The sequence below is a fragment of the Cuculus canorus genome, chromosome Z (assembly GCF_017976375.1).
Source record: "Cuculus canorus isolate bCucCan1 chromosome Z, bCucCan1.pri, whole genome shotgun sequence".
Taxonomy (NCBI): domain Eukaryota; kingdom Metazoa; phylum Chordata; class Aves; order Cuculiformes; family Cuculidae; genus Cuculus; species Cuculus canorus.
The window spans coordinates 37899865-37913600 of NC_071441.1; the positions used below are offsets into that span (position 1 = coordinate 37899865).

The following is a 13736-nucleotide window of genomic DNA, read 5'->3' on the forward strand; positions in this document are numbered from 1 at the left end:
CTAGAACCACACTCTTTGAGGTGCTTTAGAGAACAGTTCCGTGAACATCCTCAGAATAAAGTTACTATTCCTCAACCGATCACTGCTGAAGTCTGATGTTATGGATATGTTTCTTCAGCTACTTTAAGGAGACCAAATAGCATAAAAGAGCAAGGTCTGCAGGCAGTCTTGATGGGCTTATGGGAAAGCTTACTAACTCTAGGCACAAGGTCAGCTATGCACAGACTCAGCTAGGACATTGTCCTTCAAGTTTTCAACACTACCCTGCCCAACCCTTCATCAGCAGGCTCATCCCTATCTGTGTTCCCGCTCAGAGACTGTGGCAGCAGATCTCCTGTAGTGGTACAAGCGCCTCTTCAAGCACCTCTTCTGCAGACTCTGATTTCCAGCAGCAATGGCAAGTGCCCTGGTCCAAGCTGTGCTGATGACCAAGTTCTGGCCTGTGCCCCTGGGCCCTGCCCAGCTACCTGGAGGTTTACTGCAGCCCTGACACAGTAAGATCACACACTTCAGCCTCAAGGTGAAGAGCATACATGTCAAAAGTGATCAGTTCTCCCTATTTTGCTATCGCCTGTAGTAATCATCGATAGGCAGGCCATTCCCATCAGCATTGCCAAGGAGCCATGGAGCAGTGCTGCACAATCCACTTTTGGTTCATGGACTGCTTGTTCAAGAAGTCTATATGACAGTATCTATAGGTAACTTAAGTGAACAAAGAAGCCTGGTGGCAACAACGAGGAATTAATACTGCCCAGACTCCTACCGAATCATAGAATCAATTAGGTTGGAAAAGAACTTGAAGATTATCAAGTCCAACCATATCTAGCAGAATGTAAGTTTCACAATTTTCAGAAATTCTTTAGCAATTTGAGATCACTGCCTTTAAAATCAAAGTCATTGTGAGGGTATACTGGACTGCAAAATTAGTCCTTGAAGTGCAGCTACAGGCAAATACACAATAAGTGTTTTGCTAACATTCAAACACTTATTTGCTAGCTCAGAAAGCTATTATTATCATGATCACAAGTAACAGGATACACATATCCTTAAATAAACTTTCATTACTGAAACAACAGGGCAATACCAGTGGGTGGATAGAGCATATGCTGGAAACTTGTAAAGAGCTAGCAGCCAGGGTTTGCTTTCTCTCATGTTGTTATTTATAATATATAACTCTTTGTTCTTAGCATGGCACAAGCACCATAGCGGCCCCGAAGGTCTTTTTGGCACAAGTTTTAAAATGGAGTTGGAGGTATCCCAAATGTAGGGCCAACTATGTTGTCATCCCGGGTAAAATGTCTTACACAGAGTTAGTTTGACTTCTCAGACACTGAGAAGTCGAAGAGACATTCTTTCACCAAGCACTGTAAGAGAAATTGTGGTAACGCACTCTCTTCTAGGGAAGGTCGGGAGCAAAGCAGCTGGAGTGATAATTGCTCTCAGGCTGAACAGGAGTCAATAAAAATGTGCTGTTGCAAAAAGCACAACAGATGCCAGCACCTGCCCGAAGGCTCTAAGCTCGCGGGTCCCGCGCTAAGCGAAGGTCGCGAAGCGTCGCGCACCCCGCCTGGAGCCTCTCCCGCGGACGCGGCCGAGCCGATGCCCTCCCAGCCAGTCCCGGCACTTCCTCGCAGTCACGCAGTCCCCGAGCAATCCTCTCCGGCCCCGCCTTCCTCTTCCTCCCCGTTCCCGGAGCGGGGAATGGCCGGGCCTGCCCCGGTGAGGCAGCAGGTGGGCAGGGCGCGGGGCTGCGGGCAGCGCGTGGAGCCGGCGGAGCTGCGGGACGCCGCCCGCTGCCCGGTGATGGACGCAGACGGCAGGAGCATCCTCTTCGGGGCCCTCTATGGGGAGCAGAAAGCGATCGTGGTGTTCGTGCGGGTGAGGAGAGGGCGACTGCCCCGCAGGGCTGGCGGAGAGGGCTGGAGCGCGGGCACCGTCCTTGCGGGGAGCCCCGGCGCGGGGCGAGAGGGGAGTTCGCACCAGCTGGGCTGGGGCCGAGGGGAAAGAAAGCACAGCGAGGGGCAGTTCTGCTCGGGAAAACCTCCGTTCTTTGGTAAAATGACACAGTGTTTATCCGAAAGGAAATAATCGTTCGGCCGTGGGTGGAGGGAAACGAGTGCCGTGTTCCCCGACTTCCCAGCTGGCAGGCCAGCTCTTGCATTCCTAGACTACCCAGAGATAAAAATATCAGCAAGGCCCCGAGCCCAGTGGCCTTTTTCAGGTTTGGATTAAACCAGAATCCAAATTTAGTGACTGCAAAGGACTTTAATCTTTCCTGTTACCAGTTCGTGATCACCTCCAAAATGGTTTGTGCGGAAAGTCAGAATCTGATCCTTAACTGCTGTGCAATTATATGTTTCTGACACGTTCAACTGGCTATGTTGCAGAATTTTTTATGTTACACTTGTAAGGAGTATGTAGAAGACCTGGCAAAAGTCCCCAAGGAATTTTTACAAGTAAGTACTCTGCTTTTAATACGTACATGGCATTGTTGTAGCTCAACAGATACATTATATCACGCTGCAGGCTTGCGTGAGGCTTAAATCTTCTAGGAATCAAAAAAAGGCTCAGAAGAAAGTTAGGGCTTTCATTGTTTGCTGCAATAGCCATAATGTATCTGCCTACGAGACAGAGGAAAGGATTTATTGCACTACATGCTCTGATGCAGCAGCATTATTTCTCCCTGCCCTATTTGCTTGGTGCTGTTTTTTCTGCTATGTTCTGGACAGTTAGACGACATCTCATAGGAATTTCCTTTGGTGTTAGTAATGTCCTGGGCAGCTGCTTTCTACTGCCCTTTTCATTATGCTGCTATGGCTAACTGATGGTTGTGCATGGAACAAGATCAGAAAATTGATCTGTGTTAAAAACGGTGTCTTTTTCTGTGGTTATTTGTAAGCTGCATCAGTTGTGTAAACTGTTCTCCAAACAGCTGCACAAACAGGAGTGGCATAGTGGCAGAAAGGAGAAATGGAGTGGGCAGGGGTTGCAATGGTTGGGTACTTGTTGGGTGGTAGGAGATAGCAGAGAAAGACAATGATCCCCCGCTAAATGTGAAAGGTCTATCTATCTCTTCTAGGTTGCTGATCGAAATTCTGCATATTTTATTCCCAACAGCCAATGACAGAGACTCTGCTCCTTGTTGACAGCTAGACTTAGATGGACTGGGAACTTGGGGATGAAAAGGGGCAATTTCTTTCACAGCTCCCTTTATTGAGGCAGATTCTTCTAAACTAGTCCATCAATGTTACTCAGAATGACAGTTTCTTAATTTGGCTGCTCAAATAAATGTATTCAGAGAATCAAAACTGTCTGTGCTTTTCTTAGTGTGAGTATTCTGGTTTTAGGAGGGCTTCTCTTCATAACAAGCAAACTAATTTTATATTGGAAAGGCAAGCATTATTCTCCAATATTAAACATTATATTTTAATAACTGTTTTACTAGCATCTAAATGAAAGTTTTGGCCTCTGTTTTAGACTCAGGCCTAATGTTACACCTGCAAAAGACAGCAGTACTTACAGATCCAAGTTATGTCTATTAATGCGCATATCTATGTGTAAATCACAGATGTATGTGCACCAGTATTTGTGTGCTGCTTTTTTAGATGCACGTGCAACTGAGTGGAAATTTTGAATTTCCAAAATCATGGCAGGTTGCAATCAATTGAAAAGATTACTACAGAAAAAAATGAAAATTTACACATCAATAACTTAAAAGTCAGCTTTAAAAATATTTTTTCTCTTAATAAATTAATGCAGCTGCTAACTGTACATGACAGACAAAGGTGGAGGCTCCAAACATGTAAGTGATGTTAATTTCAAATAATTTTAAGGCAGTGCACTATGATCATTAACTCAGGACACTGGATTCAGCTAATGCTTTCCAGACATGCAGAATTGCCAAGTTCTTCTTTACAATTTCAATAACTGTTCTGTTCTAGGAAGCAAATGTGAGGCTTATAGTTGTTGGACAGTCATCTTATCATCACATCAAGGTAAATGAAGTAGTCATTAAAAACATTGTATCCTCTATTGTGACCTAATGGTCTGCATTGAGGGATTTCACTCCGAGTGAAAGGACAGTCATTTGCAACCACAGAAGAAAAGGACAATATTCTTTCTCATTAGGCCGTTCTAATAGCAGTACCCGAATAAAGCAAATTACTAAAACCTCCAGTTTAAAAACCACCGGGGCTTGCTAAGGAAACATCTTTTCCTGATTTCTCTGGAAGTTTTGTTTTAATGAAACCTTTGGGGGCTAAAAAATTTTGGCATTTAATTTAACATAACAAATCCACAAGTTTCCAAATTGGGAGAGTGGGGTGACAGGGTGGCTGTATTTTTCCACTGTCCGTAGATGCTAACTAACTACTGTCTTAACTTTAAAAATATTACTGGTTTTGTATGCATATATTTTGCAGCCCTTTTGCAGTTTAACTGGCTATACACACGAAATGTATGTAGATCCACAAAGGGAAATTTATAAAACACTTGGCATGAAAAGAGGTGAAAGTAATAACGTATCAGGTAAGAATAATTTTCTCACCTTGTTTGGATTTACACAATACAAAACAAGAATGCTCTGATAAAAATTGTATGGTAACAGTGTAAATACAAAGGGACTTGCCCACCAGATTGTCTCTTACAGGCTGAAATTTTGTCAAAACAATTGTAATCAGAAAACTCTCAACTATTTATAGCAGCTGTTCAATCTCCTTTTTCTCCTTACATACTTCTTTATGTCTAGATAACAAGTGTTTTGCCATTTTGTTTAGTGCGGAGCCCTCATGTAAAATCAAACATGCTCCTGGGAAGCATTAAGAGTACATGGAGAGCGATGACTAGCCCTGCTTTTGATTTTCAAGGAGACCCAGCTCAGCAGGGAGGAGCTTTGATTTTAGGTCCAGGTGAGCTGCTTTGTCGAATGTGAAAGTTACAGTCCTTTCCTGTAGCTATTTGCTTCAGTGCTAGCATCTTGGCTGTTATCCCTGTGGATCCCAAGGAGACTGTCTTGTGTTGAACTGTGTGATTTTGCTGGCCAAGGGAACCCGTGGAAGTGTCATTGTGTAGTCCCACATCCCAAAGAGGTGGCACAAAGCTAATCACTGTCCTGCAGAAATCAATTAGACCACTTATGGAACAAGTGCCTTGAAGTTTGAGGGTGGTGGGTGTTGACGTGATGGTGTTCCCTTACATTCTGCTTTCACATTTGATTCTAGGCATTAAACTCAGTTTTAGTAGGGGAATAAGGCATTAAGGGGCTGCAACATGACAAAGCTGTCTCGTCAAATCATTAGGAAACATAATGCTATGGCACATTTAATTCCATTAGATGCCTTAATGTTCCTTGCCTCTGTAACTTAATTTTAAAAAAGTCTTTGTCATTGTTTAACATATAGTATATTGTGCCTTTATTGAGCTAGTACACATTTGCACAAGAACTAGTAGGAAATCTGAATGCTTCTTTGATTCATTTATGTCTTTGAATAAATATTTTATTCGACTATTTACATGTTATTCTTATTTCATTCCAGGCAATGAAGTTCATTTTTTGCACTTTGATAAAAACAGGCTGGATCATGTTCCCATTAACACAGTTTTGCAGCTGGCAGGAGTTAAAACAGTGAATTTCACAAATCAACACCAGATTATTGACATATGACACTGATAAAATATATAAGTATTTTTACATGTACTGTACAAGAACAATTCTCCAGTGAATTCCCACCAGCATTGGTACTGTTGTGTCTTTATGGGACCTCTTAAACCTTGTCTAGAAAATCCATGCACAGAATAAACTACCTGGCACTGAAGACGGACACAAAAGTGCTATTTCCATTGCGGATAAGGTAATAAAATCTAAAATACAGCTGAGGCTTAACGCAGAAAGTCCTGTGGCTTATTATTTCCTCATCAAACAATCTTGCTAATCTATTTTAAAAATCTTTGTTCAAGATGCACTAAACTAAAAAATCTGGGTTTGCTAAGGAAGAATTTCGGAATCATGCGTTCAGCAGATCACACTGGCTTTCAATCCAATACTTCTCAGTAACAGTTTGAAGCTTCCAGAACTATGTGACAGTCCTGTATTAAGATCACAGTTCTGAACACTGAAACTTCAGCTTATGCCTGCTTTTGCATCTAGTACTGGCAGACATTATAAAATACTTTATAGTTTTAAATAAATAGCTTAAATACATCTTTCATTGTCTGCAAATTCTTTTGTGTCATGCGAAAAGGTGGTCTGTAAGACCAGAAGGAGTGTGTCTTAAGCATATTTCTGATCAGGTTGTCAATTTTGGAGTAAGCCATAGTAATATAATCATAGAATCACTAGGTTAGAAAAGACGTTTGAGATCATTGAGTCCAACCGTACCTGTTCAACTAATTCATATCCCTAAGCATTTCATCTACCCGCCTTTCAAATACCTAGTTACGTGAGTTGTCCCGCCACGTTTCCATGATGGCAATTATATCACAGTTTTCTTGCCATACAATGACCTCTAGTTCCTCTTGTCCTTTGCCCATACTGTGTGCATTGGTGTAGATGCATTTCAGTCGTGCTATTGATCCCGCTATGCTCCTGAGTGGAATAGTTGTCATTCCTAAGTGACTGACTACTTGCTGTAGTTTCTAAGCCATCAATAACCTATGCATCTTTGCTGGCAGTTGAAGTGCCATCCCCCACTTCCTCTGGGGTGGCAGACCAAAGGTCCTTGCCAGCATACCACCCCTCAGGCACTGGAGTACCATTCCCAGGATTTTTTTTTCTCAAGCTTGGTTTTGTCTCCCCACCTCCACCCTTTGTATCTAGTTTAAAGCTCTATTGATGAGCCCTGCTACCTTCTTGGTAAGCATCCTGTTGTCCCTTGGAGACAAGCGTAGCCCATCCTTTGTCAGCAAGCTTGGTGTTGTGCAGGCCAACCCATGGTCAAAAAGCACAAAGTTAAGTACTTGTTTTCCTACAAAGATTTGCAGCAGAATATTCTCCCTTGTATGTCTCCCAGGCCAAAAGGTCTCTGAAAAAAATGCCTGTAATTATTTCTGCCCCGGACAACTCAGCTAAGGACGACAGCATTTTGGTTTGTAGTTCTGTCAGATTTCATATTACCATTTTTCTAGAAATATTTATGTTCAAAATCTATTGTTTTCCGCATAGTTGATGTGTTCTCTTTCATCCATGAGCTACTTCTTTATAGCAGTTTGACAATAAGTTTGTCCAGGATTTATGGAGGAGTGTATCCTCCTCTGCACTTTATCATCTCTGGCCTTCACTGTAATGTGCCACTATTCCTGTATATCTCACTTGCGAATTTTCTCCCTATTAGAGACTTAACACTGAGGCAATTATAAAAAGATATTCTGTGAAGAGGATTGTCTGTGCATCCGTTAAAGTCACTGGCAGGAACAGAGCAAGCTCTGGAGAGCTCTGTATCATTAAAAGCATGTGAAATTAAATGCAGTGTTCCTTGACGAAAAATAAAAGGCTTGCTTAAGAAACATAATGATACCAAGCAATGTAATTCCATTAAATGCAGTATGCCTTAGCACCTTATTAATTACATACACATTTTGATATGGTGTGTTTAGAAGCATATTATTAATGTAAAAATACTGTGTACAGTTCCCTGCTTTGGCTAAACAGCACTCAGCACAGGGCTAAAAGCAATCATGTGCAGACTCTGAACCCACATGATGTCAGAGCTGGCCAGAGGCTTCTTCAGAACTTGGCATGATGGGCTGGGACCGGCAGCTGGGACTCACAGAGGACTAAAGTCTGCTTGGAATGACCACTGCCCCTAGATGCATAAATAAGGAGCTGCCCCTCCTTCCAGCGCTTCCCCAGTTCACCAGATCTTTTGAGTATGTTGGCAACTCTGAAATACAGCCATGCTACTTACACCACAGCAGAAAGGAACGTGGAAAATTGGCCTGTTTGTAAAAAGAAGGTAAGAAAGACAGAATACTTACACTATTTTCAAAGACAAAGAATGATAAATATTCAGTTTATTTGTAGTGCTTCATTCACCTGATCATCACTGCAAAGGGCACTGACTCTAGTTCCACTTTTGTTTTGCAATCGTTTCACTTTCATGTCCTTAGTGCTTTTGATTTTAAAGGAAGCATTTGGCTAGATGCTATTCTGCTTGGTTTGCTTTTCATAGAATAACATACAACAGGAATAGTTCTAGTGCTACTAATACATTGCCTAAAACTAACCACAGCTAAAAGAACTGTGGACTCTCAAAAGGCATTGGCACAAATTAAGATGTAGTTTGACGGCTCTGTATGTTGAAGTCATCCACCCTCATCACTTCAATACTGAGGAAGCATACCACAGCCTCTCTGTTATCCCAGAAAAACCACTTCTTCAGAAAGATTCACAGAGTGGTAACAAACGAAAACAGGGAAGAAGTCTGAGAGGATTGAGTAGAATGGGAATCCCAGCATTTTGTATCTGGCCACAGCTTCATGGAATTCACTGATGCTCTGCAAGACAACGATTCCCATGTATGTAATGAATTGCAACAATGATGGCCACATTCATCCATGGGTGAAGAGGGTTTTGAAGTGTCAGCAGAAATTCAGGTCTCTGGTGTTACTTAGACAAAATATTTCTAAAAATGATAAGCAGTGAAAGGTGGAAACCAGTTCTTTGCAGAGGGTAGAATGTGCAGAGTTTAGTCCTCTGTGAGTCCCGGCTGCCGGTCCCAGCCCATCATGCCAAGTTCTGAAGAAGCCTCTGGCCAGCCCTGACATCATGTGGGTTCAGAGTCTGCACATGACTGCTTTTAGCCCTGTGCTGAGTGCTGTTTAGCCAAAGCAGCAAGGGCTTTTGTCATGGTCAATTAGGCAGAGGTGAGGAGGAAGAGGTTTTCAGAAGTTGTTTCAACTACTAGCTGGATTTATTTCAACAACTACTTAAAATAATGGTGTGCTCTAAAGTATCACTGTCTCCGAGAAACAGACCCAGCTATCTCAGCTTTCCAGAGAAATCCATTAAAGGAAGTAGTAAAGAGGTGGATGCTGGCCTCTTCTCCCAAGCGACAGGTGATAAAACAAAGAGGAATGACCTCAAGCTGTACCAGGGGAGGTTCAGACTGGACATCGGGAAAAAATTTTTCACACAGAGGCATTGGCGCTGGAACAGGCTGAGTCACCAACCCTGAAGGTATTTAAAAGGCAGGTAGACGAGGTGTTCAGGGACATGGTTTAGTGGCATATAGGAACGGTTGGATTTGATGATCCAAGAGGTCTTTTCCAACCTGTTGATGATTCTATGAGTCTATGTAAGGATTAAAGAAGACAAAGCAGGGCACACCATGTCACAGAATCATAGAATTACCAGGTTGGAAAAGACCTCTTTGATCAAGTCAAACCATTCCTATCTGCCACTAAACTGTTTCCCTGAGCACCTTTTAAATGCCACCAGGGATGGTGACTCAACCCCCTTCCTGGGCAGCCTGTTCCAGTGCCCAATGACGCTTTCTGTGAAAAATTTTTTCCTGACGTCAAGCCTGAACCTCCCCTGGCAGAGCTTGAGGCCATTCCCCCTTGTCCTGTCACTTGTTACTTGGGAGAAGAGGCCAGCTCCCTCCTCTCCACAACCTCCTTTCAGGTAGTTGTAGAGAGCAACAAGGTCTCCCCTCAGCCTCCTCTTCTCCAGGCTAAACAACCCCATCTCTCTCAGCCGCTCCTCGTAAAACTTGTTCTCCAGCCTCCTCACCAGCTTCGTTGCTCTTCTCTGGACACGCTCCAGAGCCTCAACATCCTCGTAGCGACGCGCCCAGAACTGAACACAGTATTCGAGGTGCGATCTCACCAGCGCCCCACCCCCTTGGGACCCTCACCAGAGGCACCTGCCAGGCTGCCTCAGGCTTCGCTGGGAGCGGGACTCCTCCCGGGGAGCCGCCACGTGGCCGCGCGCCCCCCCACACCTGTTACAGCCCTGACACTCGCCCCACCCCACCCCCGTACCCGCGCGCGGGTGACGCGGCGCCGCGCGGACCCAATCGGCGGGGGAAGGGAGAGGGGGGAGGCGGTGCGTTCGGGGAGGGGGCGGTGTCCCGCGAGACGCGTCAGGCGCCGCGGCGGGGTCCCTCCCCTTCAGCCGCCCCGAGCCCGAGCGGCGGGTAGCGGCTCGGCGGCGGGGATGAGTCAAGCCGCCTCGCGCCCGCCGGCGCCGCCTCCGCCATGAAGCGGAAGAGCTGGGCCGAGGCCCGGCGCCGCGCTGCCCCGGCGCCGCCGCCGGCGCTGAAGAGAACGCGGGGCGCGGCGGCAGCGGAGCGGCGGCGGCCGCCACCTCCGCCTCCCGCCGCCGGGACTGAGACCTGCGTGAGAATCGCCGGTGAGGGACGCACACACATACACGCAGGAGGTGGGGGGGACACCGAGCCCAGGGCGCCCCCCGCGACCGGCCGGATCTGGGGGCGCGGCGAAATGCGGGCTTCGAAAAGGCGCTGAGCCTCACTCCAGCGGAGTAGACGCCGTGGGGTTTAAATAACGAGCGCTGTCTCTGAGGGGGTGAAGGGAAAACGTATTTGAACCAGCAAAGCGTGTTCTGGGGGAGGGGGGGAACCAACCTATTTCTGCTGTGTTGGGCGTGTATCTTTCTCCCAGTGTCTTCAATAGGTAAAATAGTGGGCGAGTGTTGCACCTCTTCTTGACGCTTGGGTGCCAGTGGCTTTCGCAGGCAGATTTGCTCGGTGTCCTCTGCCCTTTTCCCGGCCGTGTGCTTCGAGACGAACTTTATCTTGACGCGTGAACCTGCTGCTGTGAAGTAGTGTGTTGGATCGCAATCGAAATAATTCTGGGTTTAGGTTTGAGTTCCCCGGTTAAAATCATAGTTGGCTTGGAAGGGACCTTAAACATCATGTAGGTAACACCACCCCCCACCCACCACCACCACCACCCCCCCCCCCGCCCCGTCAGAGTCGTAGAATAAAGTAGTTTGAGTTGGAAGAAACCTTAAAGATCATCTAGTGCCACCCCCTGCCCCAGAATCATAATAGAATAGAATACTTTGGGTTGTAAGGGACCTTAAAGATCATCAATTGCCAACCACTCTGCCACAGAATTATAAAATAGAATAGTTTGGGTTGGAAGGGACTTAAAGATCATCTAGTTCCAACCCCCCTGCCATAGACTTATAGAATAGAATTGTTTGGATTGGAAGGGACCTTCGATATCATCTAGCTTCAACCCCCCTGCCATGGGCAGGGAAATTTTTTCCTCCCTGCTTTTAGGCAAACTAAACTCAAAATACATGCTTGAGGTTAGTTTGCCAAAAATCAGGGGAAAAAAATTTACTTCTTACGTCCTGCGTCAGAATCTGAGAGTGGTAGTATTTACAACTTCTCTTTAAAAAATAAGAAAGAAGCCTCGACGCTTCTTTGTGAAAGAAGTGGGAAATTGTCTATGGGTACAGCTAGCAAAAATATGTGCATAAAAGGCACTGGTGCCTGTGCCAAGAAACAAGAGTTCCCTGAATTAACTAGTGTGTCTCCTAGATAACAGTGTGTTTTGTTTGAAAACTATAAGATTTTGTTTTGAAAATTATGCATCGCACTATAAAAAGAATGTAAACTCCCCAAAATGATGAGATTTGTCTTTTAAAAAAATCTCTAATACCATCATGAAATGAAATCTTAAATGCTTCAGCTTAAAATACACCTTTTTAGGCCTGATCTACACAGAGAAACATGATGGTGTGCTTAAAGGCAGAACTATAATGCTATAGTAACTCTGCATGCGTATTTTTCTGTAACTGCAACCATTTATATAGGAAGTTATGATGGTATAGTTTTATGATTAAATGTAGTAACCCCACATTTGGCAGGTGATGACTTTTTGAATTCAATGTGATTTTACTACCTAGACTACCATGCAGCCCTGTTCAGCTCAGCTCTCCAGCGAACAGATCTGTCTAACCATTCTCATACAGCAGTTGCCTGGATCTGTTGATACACGTCTGACATAAATAGACCCCTTAAATTACTGCATTTTTTTCCTCCAAAGGAATGTCCTCCCATCTAAGCAATAAGTAGAGCACCTAGGCTTTGACTTACATTTCTTCTGTGGGATTTCACCATACACAGTGGTACACAGTGTAACAAACTGGATTAAAATGCAATAGATGATTATATTTAATAATATTTCATTTTGCCTCAGTCTTCCTTTCTTACTGCGCACGGTGGCTGCTGTTTACAAGCATCTAATAATGGAATAATTATAAACTAATGTTATTGTGCTGTTATGTCAAACGTACATTTTAGAAGAGAAACCTTAAAAGAATAAGCCCACAGGCTTACCTGTTTTTTCAGCTATTTTAAAAGTTATTTCAAGTTTTGAACAACTAGTTCTGCCTTCTTACAATGCAGTTCTGAGAAATTAGTTAATAGTTCTGGACTGGAGGTAAATTAAAGCATAAGACTTCATTCTTGCAAATTGACATATGGGTGAATATTTTAACTTCTGTAAAAGCAGAGAGATCTATGTGCCCACAGAAACAGTGCCAGACTCATTAAGAACATTGCAGGCTACCCTCAGTTTCATCCTTGCTAAAGGACAGAGGCAGAAAACAAACCCGAATAGCTGTAAAGGTTTATGGATCTTTTCTGATGTGATGATACATCCACATACAGCATAGTTTGTAACTTATTATTTGCATGGATTTCGTATTCAAAATTATTTACAGTAATTATTGCATTTCTTTACTTCCTAATGCATGGCATGCATTAGCCATGTGTCAGAATAATCAGAATCATCTAAAGATTCTTATTTACTATTAAGACTAGTCCAGGAAAGCTATTCTTGTAAAAAATTGTTTATTTTGGTCTGTCAAGCTGCATGATAAACCTTACTATTTTGTCTTTTGTCAAGTAATGCATGAGACTTGCTGGTATGAGTTAAATTTGTTGGAACTGAATGCATTTCTTCTGTTTATTAGAAACATATTCCCATATCCTGATTTCTGAAAGAAGTAATTTATATGATCTAAGAAAAATGTAACAGCCCTGTGTGAAATGTTTGAGAGCTGTTGATTTCATTTCCTTGGCTGCTTTTCTTTGTCGTGCTCTGATTTTGTAAGTAACATTTTAAAGAAGACGTGGAATTATAATGCAGAAACCTTAGGCAAAAGGTGTGTGTTTCTCTCACTTCCTTTTCAGTAGTTAATTCTAAAATGAAGTAACTACACTAAGTATACATGGAATTAAAATTTAAGTGATTTAACACCGTGGGGCGTTTCTTGACATTTGTTTTGTTTGTCCTCGTGATGAATGTATATGCAGTTTGATTACAGTGAGTAGCTAACATCTTAAATGATGCTCTAAGCTGTCCTGTAGATGCCATTTTCTGTATTGAGAATTATTTTGCTTACACTGTAACTTGGAGGTATTATGAAATAGCATTTAGTTTAATATGCTCATTGATAGGTGGCTTGTGTTTTTTGGTTTTTTGTTGCGTTTTTTCTAAACCATTGAATTGTGTTTTATTTTTCCAGTATTACTGGCTTGTCTTTATAAAACTCGTCCACTATGTAGAAGACTTTTTTTGAAATGCTAAGGACACTTCCACTGGCTTTCATTTTACAACATTTTGAGTAGCAACAGTTTCAGTTAGTTTTCATTATACAACTATCTCAGTACAAAAATTGTATTTACACTTGTATAAATATGACCTCAATTACTTGTTTTCTCAAGTAATTGAGGTTTTCTCAAAGTTCCGATTTGAAA

At 43.3% G+C, this 13736-nt stretch overlaps 2 protein-coding genes across 10 annotated transcripts in view; both read left to right on the forward strand.

Moving 5' to 3' along the window:
- The first annotated feature begins 1560 nt into the window (after nt 1-1560).
- On the forward strand, nt 1561-6199 carry PRXL2C (peroxiredoxin like 2C). The gene is made up of 6 exons (XM_009561625.2): nt 1561-1878; nt 2388-2456; nt 3942-3995; nt 4422-4527; nt 4776-4907; nt 5535-6199. Exons 1-6 carry the CDS (start codon nt 1600-1602, stop codon nt 5660-5662), a joined length of 768 nt encoding a protein of 255 aa, XP_009559920.2. The 5' UTR covers nt 1561-1599; the 3' UTR covers nt 5663-6199.
- A 3869-nt stretch (nt 6200-10068) lies between these two features.
- CDC14B (cell division cycle 14B) overlaps nt 10069-13736 on the forward strand; it is a 48080-nt gene continuing 44412 nt past the window's right edge. For 3 of the 9 annotated variants that reach the window (XM_054053658.1, XM_054053656.1, XM_054053657.1), the window contains exon 1: nt 10070-10348. In XM_054053658.1, the coding sequence (XP_053909633.1) occupies nt 10195-10348 (154 nt within the window). In that variant the 5' untranslated portion in view covers nt 10070-10194. Of the gene's footprint in view, nt 10349-13736 lie in introns of all 9 variants that reach the window. The other 6 variants (XR_008447673.1, XM_054053659.1, XM_054053660.1 and 3 more) reach the window with 3 other exon arrangements.